The sequence below is a fragment of the Protopterus annectens genome, chromosome 6.part0, assembly GCF_019279795.1.
Source record: "Protopterus annectens isolate FY-2018-M chromosome 6.part0, PAN1.0, whole genome shotgun sequence".
Taxonomy (NCBI): domain Eukaryota; kingdom Metazoa; phylum Chordata; order Ceratodontiformes; family Protopteridae; genus Protopterus; species Protopterus annectens.
The window spans coordinates 269,983,948-269,997,284 of NC_056737.1; the positions used below are offsets into that span (position 1 = coordinate 269,983,948).

The following is a 13,337-nucleotide window of genomic DNA, read 5'->3' on the forward strand; positions in this document are numbered from 1 at the left end:
TAGAATCTGAGCTGTCTGTGCACATCTACAGAGTGCAGAATCCCCCCCCCCCCTTGTTCTGGGGATTAGGAAAAAAGGTGGGCAAATGTATGGATTGGTTGAGAGCCACACGACACCACCTTGGGCATGAAGGATGGATTAGTTCTGAGGGATAACCTGTCAGCATGGAAGATGATGAAGAGTTCCACAACCATAAGGGCTTGTAGCTCGGCGACTCTTCTGGCTGAAGTGATGGCCAGAAGGAATGTCGTCTTCCAGGAGAAAACGTTTAGCTCTGCAGAAGAAGCTGGTTCAAAAGGGGGCAGGGTGAGTTTTTCCAAAGCATAGTTAAGGTCCTAAGCTGTGGTGGGTGCCCTTCTGGGTGGCCTCAAGTTGCTAGCCACTCTTAGGAACTGTTTGACCAAAGGGTACGTGAAAAAGGGTTGCTCAGTGGGAAAATGAGCAGAAATCGCAGAGGCATGAATTTTTATAGAGGAGAAAGAGAGGCCACTGTGTAGTAGGTTAGCTAAGTAATACAAGATGAGAGGGGAAGGGCTGTGCCATATTGGCTCCTTTAGCCTGGTTCCAGGTGCAGAACCCTTTCCATTTGTCAGCATAAGACTTTCTAGTGCTAGGGCGTCTGGCCTCATGGATAACATCTAGAACCTGTTTACTGAGGTTTGCAGATTGATCTGAGGTTAGGGAATAAGCCAAGCTGCCAAATTGAGAGTCTGCAGTTGGGGATGCATGAATTTCTCTTCCCTCTGGGTCAGGAGGTTTGGAATCTGAGGAAGATGCCATGGTGGCAGTGGTGACAGGCTGTGCAGCAAGGGGTACCAGTGCTGGCGAGGTCAGTCTGGAGCTATAAGAATTGTTCTTGGTTTTTCCTCCTTTATTTTGAGCAGTACCCTGGATGTGAGAAGTAGTGAAGGAAAGGCATAGACCAATAGATTTACCCAGGGGAAGGACAGGGCATCCACTTTCCAAGGCATAAAGTGAAGCGCTCTGGTTCAGAATTTCCTGAGCTGATAGTTGGTGAGGGAGGCAAAGAGGTCAACCTTCGGGGTGCCCCATTTCCAAGTTATTAGGGTGAAGGTTCTTCTGTTGAGCTGCCACTCACGTGGGTCTGGCAGATTTCTGCTTAACTGGTCTGCCAGAAAGTTGAGTGCCTGGTAGGAATTGTGCTAACAGGTGCAGTTGCATGGTAGAGGCTGTGTGCCAAAGGGTTATGGCCAGCCTGATGTCAGTCCTGAAGCGACAGCAGCTGACGTAAAAATACTAAGCCTCTGGTATTCGGGCCAGCCGAGGGCTACCCTGGCAGGTATAATCCAAATGTGATGACTGCAACAGTGAAACACGAAGAACATCCTGTTTTAACTCCATATATTTACTACAGACTTGCCAAAATAAACATTTATATACAGCAGCATAAATCTTCCAAAAACGTACTTCAACCCTAGACAGCAAAACACAGCTCCATGCAAATCTGCACTGTTCTGAAGTCCACAACGGAACCAAAAATGATCAATTTCAGATTCCACAATGGTGAGAGCGTACGGCAGCCAGAACAGTAGGCCCCACAGTAAGCTTCATGGCAATCCCAAGTCCTAGGGTAAGGGGACGAACAGCGATACTTCACCTTCAATTTCTACTCTGTGTAAACAGATAATCCAAAACTGAATCCTAATGCAAAGCTTACTTATGACAGAAAACACCACACATATGACACTGTGCAGCTTAGACACGCATCAGATGCCTTCAAGAAAGTTTTGTAAAGCACATCTTCTTCAAATACAAACAAAAGATGAGAAAACTGCAAATGCTCTCAGTTTTGCTTTAAATTCCAAATGAATGAAGTTTTTCCTACATTAACTTACTACACAATTCTCTCATATTAAATGAGCTCTAAGATATGCTCATCAAATCCTTTAAAGCTAGCAATGAAAACAGAATTGCAGCAGATAGTAAAAACAACCATAAGGCTTTCTATAGTTATGTAAAGAATCTCCACAGCAATACCCAGATTTGCTCTGAGGTACTGTACAATGGTACCTCCTATACAGAGCCAACATATATTGCCAATATACTGGCCGACAGATGCAGTGCCAACTTTACCCCCCCCCCCACCCAAAGGACCAATCACAATACCAGTAGATTGCCAGGCACCCAATATTACTGCTGCACAGATTAAAAGATCTCTGTCCAAGGCCAAGAATACAGCTTTTATGGGATCTGACAATATCCCTGGCTGTGTTCTACATAAACTACAGAGTGAACTGGCACCTCACCTGTGTGCCCTGTTCAATCACAGCCTCACCTCAGACTTTTTCCCTACCGAACGGCGCACTGCTACAGTCATCCCTCTCCACAAAGGAGGAGAGACTACAGACCCTGGGGAACTATCGCCTATTTAGCCTGACGAGTCTGATATGCAAAGCTATGGAATGCATCATCATGGACCTAATAAACAAGGATATAGGGAATCTCCAAACTCTGGATCCCACGCAGTTTGGTTTTGTGAAGGGTAGATCATGCCTGCTCAAACTGGTCAACTTCTTTGAGTTAGTCACCAGAGCTGTGGATGAAGGCAAGGTTCTTCATACAGCCTACCTTGATCTGGCCAAGGCCTTTGATACTATTCCCCACTCAGGAATCATAGAAAAACTCGCTAAGCTAGGCATCAACCCTTATATCACTAGGTGGGTTGCAAACTGGCTCACAGGTAGAACCCACAGTGTGAAAGTAACTGACTCCAAGTCAAACTGTCAACCAGTCATGAGTGGAGTCTCACAGGGTTTGGTCCTGGGTCCTCTCCTGTTTGGTATCGACTTCTCTGAAGTCCAGGCCAACACGAAGGGACTCTGGCTGGCAAAGTATGCAGATGATTGCAAGTCGGGAGCTATTATTAACTCCCCAAGTGATGTTGACATACTACAGAAAGGCCTTACTGAGACCAATGACTGATGTCAGAACCATGGCCTTAAGCTCAATACCAAAAAAATGTGTTGTCATCCCCTTTGGGAAAAACTCGGTTCCCATGAATTACCACATCAATAGTAGTCCGCTGAACACAGAAGGTTTTATAAGAGATCTGGGAACACAGGATGACAACAACCTCTCTTTTGACCACCACATTGCCACTGTGGTCAGAAAGTCCTTCTATGTGACACATAACATTACTAAGCATTTTGCATCCAGGAAGAAAGAGGTTATTGTCTCCCTCTACTCTTCCCTTATTAGGCCAATCATTGAGTACAATGCTCCAATTTGGCATGTACCTCACTAAACAACTGAAGAGGCCACAAAAGTACTTCACAAAGAGGATTCTAGGCCTTAAACATTTGTCCTATATGGACAGCATTCTCTGTCTCATATTGCCTACTTATAGGCGATCTCTACTTGACTTACAAAGCCACATCTGACCCAGCTCTGTTAGAAATGCTGCATTTAAAGAAATCCCAATCCCTCCACACCACACGCTCCAGAGACCTCAACCTCATTACCACAATCAACAAAACATGCTGGAGGGACAGGTTCATAACCCTGAGACTGCCCATGCTATGGAACAGACTTCCCATTCATGTCAAGCAGAGCACCTCACTGGCCCTCTTCAAGAGAAATCTTGATGAGTGGATGGGAAACAGAAAATTTACCCCAGGAATCCACTGGCTTTAGTCGACAGAGGCACTGGGAACTAAGGTCGGGTGGCACAGAGCCACAAAGTTGGAAACATGCTCATAGAAAAACAAATATAAAAATATTACCAAACTATAACACCAATAGTCAGCATTAGAGTTATGTACTGTACAGTATTTACCTACTTGTGCTTTCAGTCAACAACTTTGACTTTATCCCTGTAGCTCAGCTCCAACACCCATGGGTAACTATTGCACAATCCATACCTCCAATATTAATTACGGTTTAATGAGCCCTCACTAAATGTCTAATGCATCCTGTAATCCATTGCACCCAAAAGCCTAAATGCTGGACATTTCACAGTGACTCTACAGCTGTTAATGCCCAAACATTCTCAGTGCTAGCTGCCAGTCATTTCCTGACATCAGGAGACAAAGCACAGTACAACCTTTGTCTGCTTCTGGACAACATTTTATATTATTTTGAAGTCAATCCAGGGGACTGTATCCTTTTGCACATAAGAGATTAACACAAAAATATCTGTAAATTTGTATCCATATGGCATTTCTATATTTTGCCATAAAAAACACATTATGTGATTTGATGGTATCTCAAGCACTTGCCATCATTTTTGTTTCTGCAAATATGTGAAGTGTCGAAGACCAAAAAGTTTTATTTTCAAGACATTTTTGTTGCTTCCTTTATGTGAAACAATTCAAGTGGTATTTTCCAGTTAGGATCTAAAATCTACCTAAAAAGACATAGAAAAGGATATCCACCACACAATAACAGCATCAAGCAATGACAGAGCCATGTTAGCAATTAGTAGAACAGTCTCTTCATTCTGCATTGGAAAGGCAAACAAAAGCAGAAAATTATTAGACAATGGTTGTACATAGACATAGAAATGCAGCTGCAACATTGAAACATGAAAGATTGATAAATAAATCTTCCTGTAATTTACTAAACAGTGCAGTCAGAATATATGGGATGCTGATTAAGAAACTGAGATGTTTGTTCATTTAACCTGTACAAGTTAATGAATCCAGTGAAAATGACACTCATAACTTATGAAGAACTTCAAAGCAATTTAACTTCAAGTCATTCTCTTTCTTTAAATAAAAGGCAGCTGCAGCACACCTAGACATGTGAGAGTTTCAGCACTTTTCAAATTTCTTCAGCATCAACAGTCTAAATTATTCCAGAATGGGAAGAAAAGGAATACTTGTAAAGTGTACATCTTGTCTGACTGCAAATGTATCCTACATTTTATTTATAGTGATTTTGCACATGTAACAAAATAATACCATGACATTATAGATAAATAAATAAATAAAAGATACATTCCTCCTGTAACAGCTGATGTACAGGAGGACTCTGAGGTTCATCATATCCACCAAATAATATTTGGGGGAAAAAAAAGTGATCCTGCATCTGGGGAAATCCATGAGTATAAAATGAGGAGTCATGCTGTGAAGTACAGGAAGCCCACTATTTTGTGCTTTGCCAATAATAAGCCCTTTCTTGCAAATCAAGTAATAAGAATGAAGATTGCACACTTGCAATAATTGAAACAACCACAGCTATTGACAAAGGCAACCTGACCTATCAAGTAGGGTCCTCTTATAGATAAAATGATACAAGAAGAGCATGTCTATTATATCTAAAATTGAGGACTCCCTTGTATAGGTTCTCCACGGGACTGACTCTTGTGCAGTAATCACCAGGATAAAAACAACCAGGGAACAACACAAACAAAAACTAAGTCAAAAAGCAAACTTTTCTCAAGTCTTTGCCAGCTGTTTAAGTAATGGTTCATACAACTAATGAAAATGCACACCAAAGGCTGAGAAACCTCGTCACACATGGCTTACAGGGAGACAATCCAGAAGCAATAGATTTCTGAATGCAGCATTTATCAACTGACAGTCAGCTGCCTGATGGCAGAAGACAGGGTAGGTGACAATCCATTTGGAAAACGCCTGCTGGCTAATCAGCTTGGGAACAACCAGCCCTTCGCTCCTATACAGAAAGTAGACCAACGGGGATCCTTCTTAAAAGTGGGTACACATTTCAGGTAGTACCAAAGTTGTCAGGGGACATACAGGGTGATCATAGCTTTCTCTTTCCCAGATAAAAGTAGTAGCTAGACTGGTTCAGTAGAATTTTAAATTCACTTTCAGGACACATGGAATCATCCTGAAAGATGCCTTGCATCTGTGAAAGACTAGATACGATTCTCTACAAAAATATGGTCTGAAGCTCTGAGATCCTTCAAGCACAGGAGACAGCTACCAGACAGCTTCCCAGAAAATGAACTTCAATGACACTGAGCTAGCAAGATCAAGAGAGAATGTCAATCATCTCAGTTATGAAGTTTAGATCCTACACAGAGATTTTTCAAAGGAGGATGAAGATGAATTTTTTTTTTTTTTTTTTTACAAACTCTTACCAAGAAGGTTAAGGACTACAATCCTGTCAATGCACACATACAGCTGACATGCATCTAAACTACGGAATAACTAAACATCAGATGATTGAGAAAAGTTGAGGTCATCTGCATTTAGTCATGTGGGGTGGTAAAAGTACCGCCCTGGCCAAACTTGCAACAGTTTCCACTTGGACAAACATGCCTGCAAAATGGAATGCTTCAGAACAACCCCGATAAGCAATGTCACCTTAGACTAACTCCAACAAAATTAAAGGATTTACACCAGAAACTAAAACCAAAAGAGGAGACAGATGTTTCCATAACCATGAGTGACATCCTTAGTTGTAACCAGTTGTAACCTGACAGACTGAAAAACATGCACTTTTTGACCACAGAGGGGCAAATAAAATGAGTTTAGTGTTCCTTACCTAAATTACGCAACACATGAAATTGTCAAATTATACGACTGCGTATAGGAAACTCCTATCAGAAAGCATTCACTGCTATTTGCTCATTTCTCTGCTAAATGAAAGAGAACAAGGAAAAGACTGAATTCTTCGGAGAGTGAAGATGGTGGTAAATGGATCCCTCTCCAGAATAAGAAGAAAAATACTCAATATGCAGCTCCAGAAGAGGAAGAGAAAAGCCTTTCAGAGAGTCTGTGTGTGTTCATTTCCAAAGGAATGCGAAATGTGAGAAAGCAATGTCCACGTCTATGATCCATTGCTAGACAAGCATCTTTTCCATGCAGAGGGGCAAATCCTTGTGCCCACCTTGGTATCTTGGTTACCAAAACAGATTTTTTTTCCCCGATGGGAATCCCTGGAAGCAGCTATGCCTCCAAGGTCATCAGGGCTAGGAATACTGATCTTAGCTTCAACTGGTTGATGCAGGGAAACCTTGTGCATTGCTACAACTAATCTGTGAGGAATTCAACTGTAAAAAGGAAAGCTCTATTTAAGTATCCCACTGATGGGCAATCTGTAGGAAGACTTCTCTGTTCAACATCCATTTGTGATGGTCTGAAAAGGACCTGCTTCAAGTTATCTGCCACTGAATTGTTTCTCGAAGGAATGTAAACCTGCTTGAATAAACAGATTGTGCTGTATACCTGCCCAAGCAGTTACTGCCACCCTGCAAAGGTGGTATGATCTTTCTCCATCTTATGTACCACACTGCGGTGGTATTGTCTGTAAAAAGAGACACCAGAGGTGATGCAAGGACTGCAAAGCTAGAAACACTGCTTTCACTTCCTTGATATTCACTGTGGTCCTTATTGGACCATACCCCCAAGCCAGGTCTGAAGCATCAGTAAAAAGAACTTGACAAAGGGAAGGAACAAGAAAAAACATATCTGGATTGAGAGATATCTGAATGATCCACCAAAGAAGTTCCCTTTTGATAATTGTCAAGAAAGGAATTGGAAGTTCAGAGGTAAATTCTGCATCTAGGTGGATTTGACATACCACTGAATCTTCCTCATGTGGAAAACAGCATCGACATCTAGGAGCAAAGTTAAAGCTATAACCCAATTTGCTCTTCATGTCCTAACTTATAGTTTTGGACTGGCCCCTAAAGGTGTGGGACAGATTAAACAGGAAAACAAGGATAATGATTCATACTCATCAAACGATTTATAAAAATCAGTGCATACAAAGATTATACATTCCTCGTTCCGAAGGAGGTATGGGCCTCCTTGAAATTGATTATATGTATAGATCTGCAATTGTAGGACTGCATATACATCTGCTGACCTCACAAAACCCAAACATAGTGAAAGTTTTGAAACATGAGGAAAATAAATCTAAGATGACTTCCCTGCTTAGTCTAGCAGAAGCATATCGGCATCAAGCGAGAATGTAAATCAAACCAGAAGTAAATAAAAGTCAGGCAGCAACTGAATGTGCCAAAAACAAAAAAGAAAGAATACAAGGGGAAGGATCAGATGAGAAGGCAATAAATGTGGAAAATGCATAAATATAGTTGGGAGTATAGAAAACTCCTGGAACACCGCATCTTGTCCAGGATCGAAGACAGGAATGGTTAAGGACAGGCAAATTCAAACCACGATGGTTTACAAAGTCCACTGAATATATGGGAGAAACAGACATGTAGGTATTGTAAAACAGAACTGGAAATGGTTGCACACCCTGTTGCTGGTTATAACATACTAATGGCAGAAGGACTGTATACTGAAAGGCATAATAATGTGGCAAGACTGTTGCACTGGGGACTGTGCAAACATTATAATATTTAAGTAGATGAAAAACACTGGAAACATGAGCCACAAAGCATCACAGAAAATGATTAAGTCTACATAACATGGGATCACCCACTACCAACAGTTCAAAACATAGATGCGAGAAAAAACAGATATAGTGGTCCATGAAAAGAAGACAAAAGTAGCACTGATCACTGAAATCACTACAACCATGACTACAGTGTCTTGCGTACAGAGACACACAAAGTCATAAAATATCAGGATTTGCAAGCAGAAACGAGAGCAATGTGGAAGAAAGATAACCAGACAGTTCCAATAGTAGAAGGGGCAACAGAGTCTTATAAAAAAAGACGTTACAATCATATTTAGATATGTTACCAATACATGTAACTCCGTATGAATTGCAGGAGGAGTCATTACTGGGCACATTGTGGGTGTTGTGAAGAGCACTTTTGGCTGACATCAAAGAGTGAAACAATACTCATTTCATTAACTTTAATCTTAGGAATGGGGTCCATTCCCATCATAGGATTAAAAATCCAAAAGATATGGAGAAATTAAAAGAGGAGTTTGGCCCAAGGAATGATGAAAATGGTGGAGGTCATTAATCCCAGGGCCCTCAAGATCTCTCTTGCTGAGGGCACATTTAATGGAAAAAGAAAGTATTCATTTAGGAAAGGCATATTTGCCTGAGGAAGGAAGGCTGTCCTTAACAAGGAACTGAGCCCAGAAATATCAGATCCTGGGAGGGAATTAGAATGCACTTTCTAATGTTTACAGTAACCTCAGAGAAAAAAAGAAGACTCATTGCAAAGTTAAGACCTAGGAGGAGCTTCTCACTTGTAGGAGCCTGAAGGAGCAAGTCACCCAAAGTAAGGGAAAATCTGAATTTCCTGAAGTCTGCAGAAAGCAAGAACCAGAGGTTGGCAATTTGTGAAAACTCTGTGACATACAGAACCCAAAGGGCAAAGCACATAACTTAAAATAATATTCCAAAAAAAAAAGAGAACCTCAAAAATCTCCTGCGGTCCACATAGATCAGATTATGCAGATAAGAATCTTTTACATTCAAAGTAACCAGAAAGGCTTGGTGTGGAATCAGAAGACTGCAGAGTACACATTTTCAATTTCTGTGTTTCTTAGAAACACATGAAGAAAGGATAAATCTAGAATAGGCCTCCGTTTTACAACTTTTGTAGATGCCAGAAAAATTCCTGAATAAAAATAGATTCTTTTTTGATAAACAAGAATAATGCCCTGTAAAGAAAAAAAAAAATTCTTTCAAATTTGGAGGTATTAAGTGCAACTGACATGAACGTACAGGTAGAATGACTGAACACAGAGGCAGTGAAAGCCAAGACATCCTGTAACCATGGTGAATGATGCAAAGAACCCAATGGTCTCTGGTCACTGGCTGCCAAGCCTGAAGAGATAAGGAAAGTTTCTTTGACAGAGAGGATAAGGGTTGACAGATGCCGGGAGGGTGGGAAGCAGTGGCAGATAGTCACAAGAGGCCAGATTGTCAAGAAAGGGGGGGGGGTTTGAGACCCTTAAATTCTTGTAGGAACCATCTTGACAGCACCTTTCAGAGCTTAACATTATCAGTGTAAGTATAACATACCCCCAAGAACACTTTGATAAAGTGGTCAGTTCCAGGATGTGACAAAAATCCAGAAGCTGAAAAACTCAAGAATTAGTCATCATAGTTTTGATGATGGTCACAACAAATAAATAATAATCTCTTGCCCACTTCCTCAGAGTGGCTTAATAAGCCATAATGAATGATGTGCATATCCAAGAGCTGTGAACTTGAGTTCCTTGAGTTGTGGTTTCAGCTTTGACTGCTACATGCCAGAAATTCATATTTTCATTTAGTTTTGCTGCCACAGGGGTGAGCAGGAAGTTTCCGATCTCTCTCCCATTTCTGACTTCAAAAGAGATTTTTCTGTAAAGCAATGTCCTCACCATACTCTTGAGGATAAAGACGACCATCTTTCCTTGTTCTGCTAAACAGATCTAATGCTGTAAGCACTTTTCACAACTTAGATAACACTAAAGTCAAAGAGGATCAAGTAGGGGAAAGGAAGGTTCAAGCAACTGATGGCCTCCTCCCCACTAGATAAGCTATAACCCAGGCCTAGTCTTTGTTTTATTTACTTCTCTTGTTAATGCACTAGGCTTTGTGTATTTCATTTTTTGTTAATGTTTGCCTTTGATCCCTATCATGACAGAAGAATCATTTATGCACAAATTTATTGACCAAGTAAGCACTCAAACAAATAGAAGTTGTTTATTACTACCTTACAATTTAAGAAGAGACAACAAGCATATTCCAAGAATCACCTGTAGTTGTTGTCTTTTGGCTTTTCCCGGTTAGGGGTCGCCACAGCGGAACTCTGGTCCACTAATGACTGGCAGTAGATTTTCACGAACACCGAGGTGCCAGCTTGACGTTCAACCTTCAACGAAGGCACGCCCATTTACACATCTTTCAAACGCCCACCCAACTGCGGGGAGGACATGCAGACTCCACACAAAAGGCACTCCCTGCAATCAAGCTGAGAATCGAATGGGAGAACCTCTTGCTGTGAGGCAACAACGCTACCGCTGCACCACCGCGGCTTCTCAAGAATCACTTGTAGTACCGAGATCATTAACACCCACCTTTAACCACATTTCTGATACGATGTGCAACTGCACAATAAGTGGAGTCAGTGGATACGTCTGGGGTACTGGACACTCCAACAGTAGGTTATCTCTTAACTCAAACACATTTCCTAATAAGTCAAATCCAGTGGGAGCTTAGAGTTGGAGTTAAAATAGCAATAAATTGAGTTTAAATCTGTAGAAATTTTCTCATTCAACTGTTGCCAGCCCAGAACTAACTTTATTTTTTGCCAAGGAGCTCCCCACCTTTAGCATTATATTCCCCAAAGGCTGATCACCTTCACTTTTAAATATATAAATGGACTGCATCTTACTGAAGCTCTTGTTATGCTACTTCACCCATGTGCCATCATTTCACTGTGGACAGTTTATAAAAAAATAATTAAAACAATTTCTGCATTCACAAGTAAAACAAAAATATACAGGCGATGACAGCCTGTCAAACTAAATTTTATTCTGCGTAGTCAAGAATAAAGCCATAACATACACAGTTATGCAAGAAAGAACAGTGAAATATATAACATTTTCACAAATGAACAGAAACTTAAGCAAGACAGTCATGGCTAATTATGACAAGCTTTGCACTCACGTGAGTAACTCTCAAAACGCCCTCTAAGCCAGAGAAAATGAAAAAGAGCAGACCAACAGCAAGAACACGGTGCAAAGTGACTCCTAGTCGAGGCCTAAAGGGTTACAAAAGATAAATTTCTATAAGTAACATTATCATGTTCAGGTTAGAGTACATTACTTATTTACACTGTTTTCATTCATTTGTTTTAATACATCCTTTGCAGTAGCAACGTCAACAATCATTAGCAGTAAGACTTCTTTGTACTAACACAAACTCATCAGAACTGGTTAATTAACTAAGCCAGTTAAATGCACTTTTGTGCCTAACAGATAAATGGCTGATCCACACCACTTCTTGAACTCTCAGCCAAACTTGTTTCCCTATTTCACACACACTAAAATATCCATAAAAACATGTACGAAAAACATGAGATGAAAATCGTATAACTAGGTCCACCTGATTTTTGAAGTCAGGCCCTACACAAATAACCTTTGCTTAACTTGTGTTCCATCTTTTTTTTTTTCTCTTCAGAGACATCTTTAAATCTTTATATACACTTTTTTTTTTTTTTTTTTATATATGACAGTACTCTGTCAAACTCCAAGGCCTCACCATCCTTTCAGTGAAACACAAACTTTCCTAAGTAAAAGAAAAAGAGAACCATACCTAAAATACAAACGCGTTAAGACTGCAAGTTTTATAAGAGGGACTGAGTATAACAGAAAGCAGCAGTGTAAGTTACAATGATGGAAGGGATCAAAGCAACAATATAAATGTGTAAATGGAGAGAGAGAGAGAGAGAGAGAAAAAAAGAGAGAGTATCCCGGCAGACTACAACTGGTAGCATGGCAGCAGTCCAAAGAGAGGTTACACAAAATATACAGAAAACCCTCCCCTTATAAGAAGGAAAAAATCCACAGGTGGTATCCTGGAATGCTGAAAAAACAGAATTGCTGGTGGGTTTTCAATATGCCAAATGTTAACTGGAGCACACAGTGGACTGCCAAATCTGAAAAACAAAATCATTTTTATGCTCTACAGGCAGCTAGTGCAAGAATATTTTAGTGAAACAGCAGTACTGGACATGGCAATGTTAAGCAGTGGGACAGAGATCTGATATCTGGAATTAGCAAACTGTTTTGGAAAGTACAGCTGTGTAAGAACTTACCATAACAGTGGATGTTCTACTTGTCCCTGTTGCAGTATTCTTTACCACAGGATATCCTGTCAGGTACAGCCACATTCTGGCCAGCATACCAAAGTCGAGACCCTTCCATGCTCCATAAGTTTAACTCATATCCTGCATTTGATGCATAAGGAACATAAGTGGTGTACAAGTTCAAAACCTTCACAACTGAATTACCCTAGAAGAACAACAGCAGAAAATGATTAACAAAGGAATATAATACACATAATCCAGAAAAAAAGAAAAGTCCTCTTTGCCAGCGGAAAGAGAGAAAACCCTACAGGGGGAAGGAGGGAGGGATAGAATACTGCAACAGTAACAAACAGGACATCTGGAGTTATGGTAAGCTCAAACACAACTGTACTATGCCTTTCCTGAGTCACTGCTGCAGTATTCCTTAACATAGGAAGAGTACTATAGTATAAAAAAATGGGGTGAAAGAGGAAGAAAGGAACAGATGAACCCACCAAAAAACAATGGATGATGGACTTAGCTGAACCTGCTCTATTCCTTGAAAACACATCCAACTTGTAGAGCTTAGTAAAATTAAGCACAGAAGACCAAACAGCTTCCACAATGGATCTGGTATTCAGACCTTTAAAAAAGCTTCCAAAAGAGGCGACTGCCCTAGTAGAATGAACTTCAA

At 40.6% G+C, this 13,337-nt stretch overlaps 1 protein-coding gene across 1 annotated transcript in view; it reads right to left on the minus strand.

Annotated features, from left to right (window-relative positions):
- LOC122804259 (transmembrane protein 87A-like) overlaps nt 1–13,337 on the minus strand; it is a gene marked incomplete in the record, with an annotated part of 1,166,529 nt that overhangs the window by 440,108 nt on the left and 713,084 nt on the right. Inside the window, 1 exon segment of the mRNA XM_044074023.1 lies at nt 11,524–11,617. Coding sequence (XP_043929958.1) covers nt 11,524–11,617 — 94 coding nt within the window.